The 11972-nt window shown below is 40.0% G+C and overlaps 2 protein-coding genes across 2 annotated transcripts in view; one reads left to right on the top strand and one right to left on the bottom strand.

Annotated features, from left to right (window-relative positions):
- The first annotated feature begins 6 nt into the window (after window positions 1–6).
- Window positions 7–5629, top strand: PNO1 (partner of NOB1 homolog). Its single transcript, XM_064709205.1, has 7 exons — window positions 7–216; window positions 299–448; window positions 2054–2137; window positions 3637–3697; window positions 4184–4301; window positions 4820–4890; window positions 5342–5629. Exons 1-7 carry the CDS (start codon window positions 43–45, stop codon window positions 5407–5409), a joined length of 726 nt encoding a protein of 241 aa, XP_064565275.1. The 5' UTR covers window positions 7–42; the 3' UTR covers window positions 5410–5629.
- Window positions 5630–7058: 1429 nt separating this feature from the next.
- PPP3R1 (protein phosphatase 3 regulatory subunit B, alpha) overlaps window positions 7059–11972 on the bottom strand; it is a 38636-nt gene continuing 33722 nt past the window's right edge. Inside the window, exons 4-6 of the mRNA XM_064709203.1 lie at window positions 11539–11598; window positions 10634–10818; window positions 7059–9224 (exon numbers count right to left, since the gene is read on the bottom strand). Coding sequence (XP_064565273.1) covers window positions 9177–9224; window positions 10634–10818; window positions 11539–11598 — 293 coding nt within the window. The 3' untranslated portion in view covers window positions 7059–9176. The remainder of the gene's footprint in view (window positions 9225–10633; window positions 10819–11538; window positions 11599–11972) is intronic.

The raw sequence follows: 11972 nt of genomic DNA, 5'->3' as shown, positions 1-11972 counted from the left end.
CCCTTCCGGCGAGAGCCGTACCACGTGTGCTCCGCGGCCAGCATGGAGACCGAGGCGGCCGCCAGCGGCGGCTTCACCAGCGTCGTGTCCCGGCGGAGCCGGAGGAAGCGGCGGGCGGGCGGCGAGGAGCCGGCGGCGGGAGCTGCCATGGACACGGCGGGACCGCGGCCCAGCAAGCGGCCGGCGTTCCCGCCCGTGGCCGCCGAGGCGCTCGGGGTACGCGGGGTGCCGGGGAAACGCCGCTCCCGCATGTCCGCTGTCCCCCGCCTCACGGCCTGCTGCGTCTCGCCCCCGGCAGGTTGGGAAAGGTGAGCTGAGGAAGATCCCTGTGCCGGCCAACAGGTACACGCCGCTTAAGGAGAACTGGATGAAGATATTCACGCCCATTGTGGAGCATCTGCAGCTTCAAATCAGGTTCAACTTGAAAACGAGAAATGTTGAGATCAAGGTAAGGGGAGCAACTTCTTGGGCCTTCCCCGGTAAGAGAAGGTTGTGTGCAGACCTCGTAGCACCTTCCAGTGTCTGAAGGGGCCTCCAAGGAAGCTGGAGAGGGGCTCTTTGTCAGGAACTGTAGTGACAGGACAAGGAATTATGTTTACAAATTGAAAGAAGGAAGATTTGGTTTGGATATTGGGAAAAATTTTTGTACTGTGAGAGTAGTGAGACACTGGAAGTGGTTGCCCGGGGCTACCCAACCCTGGCAGTGTTCAAAGCAGGTTGGATAAGGCCTTGAGCAGCCTGGTTTAGTGACAGATGTCCCTTCCTGTGGCAGGGGGGTTGGCACTAGATGATCTTATGGTCCACTCCAACCCCTTACCGTTCTGTGATTCTGCCTTCTGAAAAGCAGGGCCTCTTCTCATGGTTGTTCTTGGTCCACAGATTAAAGACTAGAGAAGTCGTAAATCCCATATAATGCTTGGAAAAATGGAAACTGTGTGGTGTCACCTCCCCGGGGATCACATCTGGCAGTTGTTGCTTAGAACAAGTAATTACTGCAAGTAAAATCCGAAAGTACAGATCTGTTCCAGAAGGAGCCAGCAGAAGCTGAGGGAGTTTTTGTAGGAGAAAGTTATGTACTACAGAAAGTTATGTACATTAAGGAAGAATTTTCATCCATGTCTTAGATACGATTTTGTAATTCAATGTTTTCCGGCTATTTAAAGTTACCAAATACTGACGTGACAGTAAAGAGTATCTTTTAAGGGGGCACTGAATCTCCTAATGCCTTTGTTTGTGGCAGACGATAAGGGCCCATAGTTTAATAGCATGTGATTTTTCTTTAATGGATTGCAATGGAATACTTTAGGGCACAGACACCAGTATAAACCTGTAATTCTTGTAGATACTAATTCTTTATCCTTATTCCTCTTGAGGAATGTTCACACCAGGAATTTTTAAGGGCATATCTAAAGTTTTGACGTACGACTCACTGTATTAGCACCACTGACATGAGAGATCTTCCAATGTAATAGTGAAAATACAACAGGAATTTTGCTTCCTAACGATGAAATGTTATCACAAGTTTGATGGCAGGAATTGAAGGAAAGGTGACAGCATTATCCCTTATTTACTTTATTTCCTAGAAATAACCTCAGGGGAAAGGTAGGGAGGAGCAGGAACTCCTGCAGTTTCACTCCATAACTGTGCAGGAGAAAACCCTGGGATTTTAACACCACCTTTTGATATGAAATGATGTCTGGTGAAAAACAAGGTAGTTTTGTTCTTAATCAAGGTAATTTTATTTTGCCCATATCCATCATCAATATAAAACTTTGAAATTAATTTCATTCATCTGCTAAGGTATATTTAGAATATTGTCATTAGAATAACTCTCCTGCCATCACCATCCTTCTCTTTTTCCTGCTGTTTGCTGTTGCCGTTTAGTTTGTGTTGTTTTTGGGTTTTCTCCACCAAAAGGGTTCTGCTCAGTCAGTGGTGGTGTGGATTTTCAGCAGCTTTTCTCTTCTCTCCCCTCCAAGTGCAGGCTAATCTTTAAAGTTCTGATCCTAACTTGCTTGGTCTTAATTTGCAAACATAACTTCTTGTCTTGCAGACTTGTCAAGAGACAAAGGATCTCAGTGCTCTGACGAAAGCAGCTGATTTTGTGAAAGCCTTTATACTTGGATTTCAAGTAGAGGTGAGTCTCCCAACAACCAGATTGTGAGATTGCTCCAGTTTACTGGTCTGCCCCTGGCCTCTGCAAATTACAGTAAGAAATAAAGAGAAAAATCCTTAGGTGGTTTTCTAAAAATCAGTTTTTTTCTAGAAATTGTGACTGGAGTAGACATCCAGTTTCTTAAGATAATGCCGGATAAAAAAGTAGCCTACAAACAGGACATAAACAGAAAACATAGGTTGTTTACAAGCGTAAAGGAATAATCTCTCTCTGAGGTCCCCTGCATTGGTAGAGACTGCTCATTTTATTAAGCCCAAGCCAATAACCTCCAATCTGTGCAAAACTCACAGAATCACAGAATTAACGAGGTCAGAAAAGACCTTTGAGATCATCAAGTCCAACCTATGACTTTATCAACTAAACCATGGCACTGAGTGCCACATCCAGTCATTTTTTAAACACCTCCAGGGATGGTGACTCTACCAGCTCCCTGGGAAGTCCGTTCCAGTTCCCAATCAGTCCTTCTGTGAAGTACTTATTCCTAATATCCAGCATAAACTTCTCCTGGTGTAGCTTAAGACTGTGTTCTCTTGTCCTGTCCCTGGTTGCCTGGGAGGTGAGACCAACCCCCACCTGGCTGCACTCTCCTTTCAGGCAGTTGTACAGAGTGATAAGGTCTCCCCTGAGCCTCCTTCTCTCCAGGCTGAGCCCCTCCAGCTCCCTCAACCACTTCTCATAGGACTTTTGTTCCAGACCCTTCATCAGCCTTGCTGCTCTTCTCTGGGCACATTTGAGCATCTGAAAGTCCTCCTTAAATTGGGGTGCCCAAAACAGTAGTGGACATACTAGTCAAGGTATGGCCTAACCAATGCAAAGCACAGGGGAACAATGACATCCCTGCTCCTGCTGGCCACACTGTTCCTGATACAGGCCAGGATTGCTTTCTTGGCCGTGTCGGTACACTGCTGGCTTGTATTCAGCCAGCTGTCAGCTGAACCCCCAGGTTCCTTTCTACCTGGTTGCTGTTGTGGCCAAAGCATAGGACCCAGCTCATGGACTTACTAAACCTCATATTAATGGATTTGGCCCATCTATCCAGCCTGTCCAGGTCCTTCTGCAGAGCCCTCCTAGCCTCCAGCAGATCACCATTGTGCTTGCAGCTTGGTGTCATCTGCGAATTTGCTAAAGGTGGACTCTTATCCAGATTATCAGTAGATACTAAATAGGACTGGGCCTGTTGGAGCAAACAAACCCACTTTTTTCAGTGTTGTAGGGGCTGCTCCTTGCTCTAGACCTGCACTGAATCCACTAGCACTGGGGAGGCAGGGCTGAATGCAGGGACATCCAAGCCTGTGTAGGGTTGTAGGGTTCTATAGATGGAAATATTTGTATTGCTGTTGAAAAGAAGTGTATTTCACTTTAGTTGTTATTTGCTAGGTTGTGTGTATAAAGAGAACAGCAGCTTTCACTGTGTTACTGGAAAAAAATAACTGCTGATAACAAATCTCCTGCTCTTTTAGGATGCCCTTGCTCTCATCAGATTAGATGATCTTTTTCTAGAGTCATTTGAAGTTACAGACGGTGAGTATTTTCTGATGCAGCATTCAAGAAGTCATGTGTGCATCCTGCTACTATGGATTTGTTTTTTCTTTCCCCCTGCTCCACTTTTATCGCTTGCCCTCATGGATCAGGAAAGTCAGAAACATCTAATTTTATGTAATACTGGGACTCCTTGGAGTCCCCTGTAGAGCAGGATCTAAACCTGATCTACTTCATTTCTACCAGTGTTAGCTTGGTGCACTTTGACTCCATTTCCTCAACATAAAGTGCAGTGCCTTTCTCTGCAGTTCTAAAGGAGACTTCTGCAAGCCAGAAACCCCATGTCAGCACTGGCTGCAGTGTGCACTGCTAGTCAAAAAAAAGCTGAAATCCAGATGGATCTGTGTTGACCAGTGAAGTTGGTTTTGTAGTACTTGGCACAAGTTGTGTCCAGCAACTTGACCAAGGAAAGTATTAACAGGAATACACACCACTGCTGTTACTCTGGTCATGCTATTCTCATTTCAGTCAAACCTTTGAAAGGAGATCATCTGTCAAGAGCAATAGGGAGAATAGCAGGGAAAGGTGGAAAAACCAAATTCACCATAGAAAATGTGACCAGGACACGCATCGTTCTTGCTGACATGTAAGTACAGACTGACTTCCTCCTAGGCAAAGCACAATCCCTCAGCTAATCCATGTCCTATGCCAGAAACAAAGATAACTTAAATTTTATGAAACTATAGAGTAGTAGTAAGAAAAAATATTTAAGAGACTGTTTTAATGAATACAAGTTACTTGACCTTTTATTATGAGAATGATGGTGTCACCAGCGTATCTAGAATTCAGTCACTCCCCACAGCATAAGAATTCCTTCTTATGAATAATCAAAGTTGAATTCACCAACACAGCAATGTTTTCCTCCTGAAGCTGCTACACTGTTAAATCTGCAAATGGTAAAATCTATTTTTAAAGGATTTAGAAGAGCACAAGTCTTATGTTGTAGGTTTTGTGGGTTTCAGTTGGGTTTTTTTTTGTTTACAAGTGTAGAAAAGAAACTAGGACACTGATAAAAAATTCCACGTTTATCTCTAACCTCCAGTTCTCCATTAACTGTGCAATCTCTTCAGTTACTGTTAACTACTGCTACTTTTCTTTCTACAGAAAAATTCATATTTTGGGATCTTTTCAGAACATTAAAATGGCACGAACAGCAATTTGCAATCTAATTTTAGGTAAGCCCTCTTATTTAATCTTCACTACATATGAATCTTGCAGTTTGAGAAACTGCTTTATGGCTCTCACCCTCTTCCCTGTCCTGTCCACACCTATATTTGGAGTAAATAGCTTGCTGGCAGTTGGCTTGTTGCTCTTAAGAGAAAAATCTAGGGGAGAAGCAGGGAATCCAGGACTTGCTTTCTGGCTCCAAAACCCTCACCACATTGCAGAAAGATGTTCTGCATTTTGATTTAGCTACAGCATTCCCTAAAGGGTCCCAAAAGCCAGAGGGAGCAACCCACTCAAAGCAGAAGTTGAGCTCTGCGCTTGCAGTAAGATGGTGACTGACCTTGCCCATCCTTCTCGCCCTTTGGCTTAGTTCTCCACTTTAAACACAGGTGTGAGCACAACACATCCCTTTTTGTGACAGATTACATTTCTTGAGTAGATTTGTGCCTTCTTCTGCAGGAAGTCCTCCATCCAAAGTTTATGGCAATATTAGGGCAGTGGCCAGCAGAGCAGCTGAGAGGTTCTGAGCTGCACCACCAAGGACTGGGGCTGGAAGTCCAGGTTCCTGAACACAGGAGAAGCCGAGAGCTACAGAAGCCATCAGTTTTCTGCTGGATTTGGAAGCCCAGAAGAAAACCACAACTGTTTGTGCAGTCTGATTGACTTTAAACATGTGGTCTGATTTGAACACACCTAATGTTTCTGTCTAGTCATTAAAAGAGGTTTTAAATTGTGTCTCTATCAAAAGTCCATGATTTTACTTGAACAGCCTCAAACAAAAACCTGCTTCATTAAGGATTTTCTGAATATCAGACTTAAGACGCTGCTTCTTCAGAAAGCCTTGGTGTTTAATGTTTCGAGCCTAAAGGAATTGGCAGAGTTATGCATTTATAAACACACATCATTTAATGTGATGGTTTAATATCTTCCTGAAAGAAGGAGTCAACTGGAATGCAGAGTCCAATGGCAGGCTGTCCACTGAGCACTGCTGCTGAACAATGGATCACATGAAAAGAGTAAGATGAAGGGGTAAATAACATCTTTGAACTGAATCCTGAATCTGCACACACACAGATTTCTTAATTCCTACAAATTATCTGTAAGGACAGCCTAGTGGAGCCAAGAGCCACAAGGTTAAGTATGTTCCAGTGTACCAGAGCACAAACAACTGTAAGGTCCTGTGTGTCTCTTTAAAATGCTACATAAGCAGCATAATGCAGCAAAAGTAGGGGGAGAAATTAAGAGTGACCACTCCCAGTAAGATTTAAAAACGGACCCTCTTCTCCTAAACCTGCCAGGCAACCTTCTGTAAAATGTCTTGCAAAATAAATAAGTCAGGTTTGGGAATGAAAACAGAAATAAGATTATCAAACACACAAGCAAATTAAGTATTTAGGTCAATGTCCAAGTTTCCAGAATAGGGCTTCACAGTGTGGGATTATCACTACAGCCAAATTGATTCAAGCCTTCAGTTGTGAATAGATTAAAGACTTGCTGGAGTACCTTGAGCACACACAGTTTAGCAGTCTGAGCGATACAGGAGACAGTGTGTGCATTCTGAGCAGCTCCAGGCACATGTACCTGCTCACTACATTTTCTGTTTCTTGGCTGCTTACATCATTTATTTCAATTAGCTTCAAAGATAAAGGAGAGTGATGCAAGAGCACACAGAACTGATATTTATCCTAAATTAGGTGCATACCTGCACTGACCCAAAGCAGCAGAAGGGAGAGGGCAGCACACACAAGGTCCAAACACCTGCACCCCAAAGAGCACAGCACAAAGCTGCTGTGAAGGGTATACCTGTGCAAGAAGGGCTGGTGTCATCAATACAAAGACCTTTTCTGAGACATGTGAACTGTTTTTTATTCTCCACCTACATTAATGTTAGGGGGGGTTGGTTTGTTTTTTAAAACCACTTTCCACAGGGATTTCAAACAAGGTAGGTTATCCACTTTGAACATTTAGCAAAGAGAACCAGATGTGCCATTAAACAACCTCAACATGTCTTGAAACACTGAAATGACCCCTGGTCGTTTTCAACAGACTGCACCCTGTGGAGTTTTTCAGTAAATCTTAATAATCAGGGAGTGGACAAAAAATATGAACAGGTTTTCTTCAGAGCAAGGTGCAGAGCTGCTCTAAGGTGAACAGGAAAGGTACTGAGCACCCCAGCTAAGGTTCAAATATTTTATTTTATATTCATACAGTATGAAGGTTCTTATAGTTCCCACAATATACGATGTAGCATGCAGAGGAAAAACTAAACATTCAACATAAATCTTTTTTCCCCACACAAACTGAAAAAAAACCTCATCCCTCCCCTTCCAGTCCCCCATAGGAAGTTAACATTAGCACTAATTCCTATAATGCCAGCCAAGATATGCACAAGCAAGAAAAACTGAAAGCATTTGCTAAAATGTTTGTAACAAATACTTATGTACAAAAAATTCACAAAAAGACTAATTCCCCCCCTGAAGCAGAGCACATGGCAGTTGACACTGGAACAGATACAACCACTGGCTGGGATTATAAACCACGTACTGATCCAGAAGAAGAAAAAAGTTACATGTAGTGGAGATTTTTGTTTTGAACATTAACATTTACCAAAGTTTGGCAACATTATCTTTTTAATTATGCAAATTATGTAAACAAGAGGAACATTTCAAATCGATCTACATGCAAAACTTCATGTCATGCAAGGACACTAAGCACCTGGATTTCTCTCTTACAGACAGAGCCCATGATGTGCAGCACTCAGTTGAAGGAACAGCTATGGCAGACAGGTGCTTGATTGAAGAGGTTCAGACAACCTGCACTTTCCACCACTCATTATAAAACATTTTTTTTAAAATAGAAAAACTACTATACAGGAAAGATGTACTGTCCTAAAAAATCTAGCAAATGTTTTTCTTCCAGCCAATAGTACCACTGCAGAAAAGGGAAGGGATGATATAAAGTTGTAAAACATGGCTCGGTACTTTTATGTCACACAAACAGATCAAGTTACGTTCCATTACAAATTATGATATGGACAAATTTAGAAAAGAAAAAAAATTCTCCAGGAAAAGGACTGGAGAACTGCAAGAGGTATAAATTTAGATAGTGTGAAGTTTTCCTCCTCTATGGCATACTTTAACAAGATTCCCCCCCTGTATGAATCATATATACATATATATATATAAAATATTACCAGTTATTTAGCTACCTGTAGTATTTTTTAAATGCAAGGGGGGAAATTATCATGGGTGAAACAACAGAATTTAAGTGGCAAGAACATTTTATAATCTAAGTACTGTATAAAATAAGTAGATGGGAATCCTGCACAGTTATGTTGATTCTAATTTCATTAAGCTAAGCACAAGAGAAAATTGTATATGCATCTACCACCTTAAGCAGCTGTATCTAAATTGAACCCAGAACAGCAGAGTTGTCTTGGCTTCAGACAGCTGTAACTGCTCCCAATTCCTAGGTGATGGAATCTAACAGCCATCAAAGCATTCCACAGTCACTATATGTACATGAGGACTACTTCTTGGCAGTAGCATTAAACTATATTCTCATATTAAGTAGAACTGAACTAAGTTATTTAGCAAAGAGACACGGTCCCTGGTAATATATTAACAGGTAAAAAGAAACTTAGTCTCCTGTGTTACAAAAAAAAGTAATTAAGGTGATTTAATAAGAAGCAATGCTTTGTCAGCCATTCAATATATAGAAACATCTGAACAGGAACAGGAAAAGAGTTGACCTAAGACCCAGTTAAAACTTTACATTCTTCTACTATATATATAAAACTGTGTGAAATAAAAGTAAGGATGTATATCCACATATTGAACTGTTAATATTCTGCTTGGCACTTTGTACTCTAGTTTTGTTTCTGAGTCAAGTATATTAAATTAAAGCCCACCTAGCTACTACATATAGAAAGCTACATATATATCTATATATAAATACACACACACATATATATAGATAGATAGATAGATAGATATTTCCTTGTTATAAAAGATGAAGAAAAATAAATTAAAAAGCCAACCCCTTCCCTTTCTCCGCCACATTGATATGCTCTTTCCATCTTTGCTGTCCTTCAGACTTTAAAGTGCTACACTGAGTTATTGAGAGAATAAAAGTTCAATAACACTTAGTTGGCTTCATGAGGCTCATGTTGGAAAATGTGGCTTCACAGAGAAAAATACTTCCATTTAAATACACAGAGAGCATTGCTGGACGTCTCGAGCAGATCTTCAGAGATGGAGAAGAAAGCAAAAGTGTTGGGTGGTGCCCTACAGAGTCACACATCTACGACCATCTTTTTGTGGATATCTAGGCCTCCTACAACCTGGGAGAAAAAACAAGGTTCAGAAACACGAGAATTGAAAATTAGCAAAGTGAAAAGAACACATTCAATAGATGCACTGAGGTCAATCATAAAGGCAGTACTTCCCTGGCCGCTCCAAACTGATTTACATTTTACAAGTACTGTGAGAGATTAAATTAATTATGTACAAACCAAGGTAGTCCAGTACAATTAGTACAATTTACATGCTCAAAGGCCTGAAAACTAGTGCAAATAACACCATTCTGGCATTCCTCTCTATCTCATATTATGACCTTGTATGTTTGTGCATGTTAAATAAAATGGTGACTTCTAAAACTGTAAAACTGTGAACCTTCCCAGGAAAAAGAAAGTACTTTAGGAACAGCAGCAGAATTTCTGACAGAACACACACTCAGGAAAGAATTACTAGTTTTCACAGGTGTGTGATCCATGCAGAGCAGAAGGAAAAGGAAAGGTGCCATGTCAGAGAAACATTTTATAATGCAGGAACAAAATTCAAAGGCCAAATGGTATGTGCCAAAGACAACAAATTAAAACTCATTTTTGTAGATACATGGCACCAGATTCAGAGAGGGTAAAATGCAAGAAAAAGAATAAGATGTAGAACTAAAATGTGTCTTGTCATGAGGTCAACAAAAACTGAAGAAATTAAAAGTAAAGAAGAGGAAAATCCCTCAGTAGCACATGGAAAGAAGTCTGGGCAGAAGCCCAAAGACAAAAGAAGAGGCAACATCACATTTGATGGATGGCTGGAAGATGACAGCCCAGTACAAGAAATAAACAAGTAATGCAGTAATCCAGGCATTTGCAGGCTGTAGCTCTAACTTCTTTGCAGACAAAATGTTTTTTACATGATATCACAAAAATAATTGAACTTAAAAAGAAAAATATCCAAAATGAAAACAATAGAATCTTTTCACTTTAGTAGCTGGCAGCATGGCAGATTTCCACCACCCTCCCTCCCCCTCTTTTTTTTAGAACTCACATATTTTTTGAGTAAGAATTAGTTAAGTTTGAACTGAAGTTGTAAATTCAAAGATTAGGAAAAAAAGCAATGCCTAAACCATGCTATCAAGTGTATCTTCCTTAGTATACCATTTAAAAAATCAATGTGTAAACACTCATTATTGCAATTTTCAAAGGATCAAGATTCAATGTGGCATTTAAATTCTTTTTGAGAAAAGAATTTAAAACTTCCTATCAACTAATTAAAGAAAAATATCACATGGGTTAAAAATCAACCCTTCCAAGTGTTAAATGCTACATTTAAACATTCTGTTCAGTAAGCCTCTTAAGTTCATAAAAATGCACCTTTTAACTGTTTACTCTTTTTCCAGAGTAGCACTTGAGAGGTATTTTATTTTTCCTCTCTCTGTAAATGACTCAATTTTTCTTTAGAAGTTACTTACAGCACAAAATTCTTCAAAGGATATTCTTCCATCACCATCCTTATCTGCATTAATTATGGTTTTATCTACAATTTGCTGTAACTGAGTGTCTTTGAGATTGTTCCCAACCATCATCTTCAGGACCTGGAAGAGCTCTCCATTTGAGATATAGCCATCTTTGTCCATATCATAAATGCGAAAAGCAACTGTAGAAGTAAAAAAAAATAATCAAACATAAATAAACCAACCAATTGGTACCAACTATGGTTGGAAAACAATATATACTCACTTTAGAAAACACCTGAAATTGTTCTAACACTAGCAGTAAAAGCATTCTGTGAACACCAAAAAAGAAAATCTTCCCCACTACAAGTAAAGCACTCAGCCAGCAAAAAAATTACAACCTCCCAGGAAACAGATGACTCAAAATCCCATCTGGTTACTTTGCTGCAAACAACTTGTCATCAAGACTGAATTTATTTTTAAACATTTCAGACTTAGTTATTTGGAAGCTACATCCGTAACTGAATCTGTCTCTTTTCTACTCCTAAGCCAAGGTCTGGAGATGCAGTTCTGAAACAAGAATTTAGTGCTTTCCTACTGTAATAGCAAATAATTGAGTATTATTCTTAGGCCCTCTAAGTTCACAGATCTATATAGCAAGCTGTTCTTAAATGAACTCACTTTTTTAAAAAAACTGAAAGCAACTGAAAATTCTTCAGCAAGCAACCAACCTCCTCCAACTTTCCCTGCAGAAAAGAGTGCTACTAAGTGTTCACAACAAAATGTGCAAAAAGCTTACAATCTACTTTCATTATTTTCCACTCTTTACAACAATTTGAATTTGCCAATTTCTTAATCTTAATTTACAAAAGTGTATTTCTGAGGATCAGAAATTTTTTGTTAAGGAAAATCAAAATACTTACACCTCAACTTCTGTTCTTTATCTCCTTTGACACTGAACTGGGAGACTCCTTCTATAAATTCTACACAATGAAAAGGAAAATATGTATAAAAAACACATTTTTAATAAACAAGTCAACATTCAGAAAACTTTAGAAATTGTGAAAGCAATCTAATCTCTAAAATATTGCCTACTTTATGATACCTAAATGTCTGTGTACGTTGATATTTAATTTCTTCAGTGGGAGGAGCCCCAAATCCAATGCAACACTCACTAAACAGACTATGTCACACCAGCATTTAAATAATTTTGTTTGTTTTGTTGCTGGACCTTCACAAGAACCTGACAGAAAACTAAGATCTTTACTAAAGTTACTCCAGTTGAGACTCCAAATGTACAACTCCTCTCAATACTGGTTTCTCAATGTAAAGAACTACATGGAAACTGAAAACTGCT

Source organism: Zonotrichia leucophrys, chromosome 3 (genome assembly GCF_028769735.1).
Source record: "Zonotrichia leucophrys gambelii isolate GWCS_2022_RI chromosome 3, RI_Zleu_2.0, whole genome shotgun sequence".
In the NCBI taxonomy this organism is placed as follows: Eukaryota; Metazoa; Chordata; class Aves; order Passeriformes; family Passerellidae; genus Zonotrichia; species Zonotrichia leucophrys.
The sequence above is the reverse complement of the archived record's forward strand: the minus strand, read 5'-3'. Positions and strand labels throughout refer to the sequence as shown.

What these genes read in the sequence shown, in the direction of transcription:
- PNO1 (XM_064709205.1), top strand. Translation starts at nt 43, where the DNA reads ATGGAGACCGAGGCGGCCGCCAGCGGCGGCTTCACCAGCGTCGTGTCC. An exon ending in GTCATTTGAAGTTACAGACG is followed by an intron (nt 3,698 to 4,183) that starts GTGAGTATTTTC and finishes TTCTCATTTCAG; the next exon opens with TCAAACCTTTGAAAGGAGAT. An exon ending in CGCATCGTTCTTGCTGACAT is followed by an intron (nt 4,302 to 4,819) that starts GTAAGTACAGAC and finishes TTCTTTCTACAG; the next exon opens with AAAAATTCATATTTTGGGAT.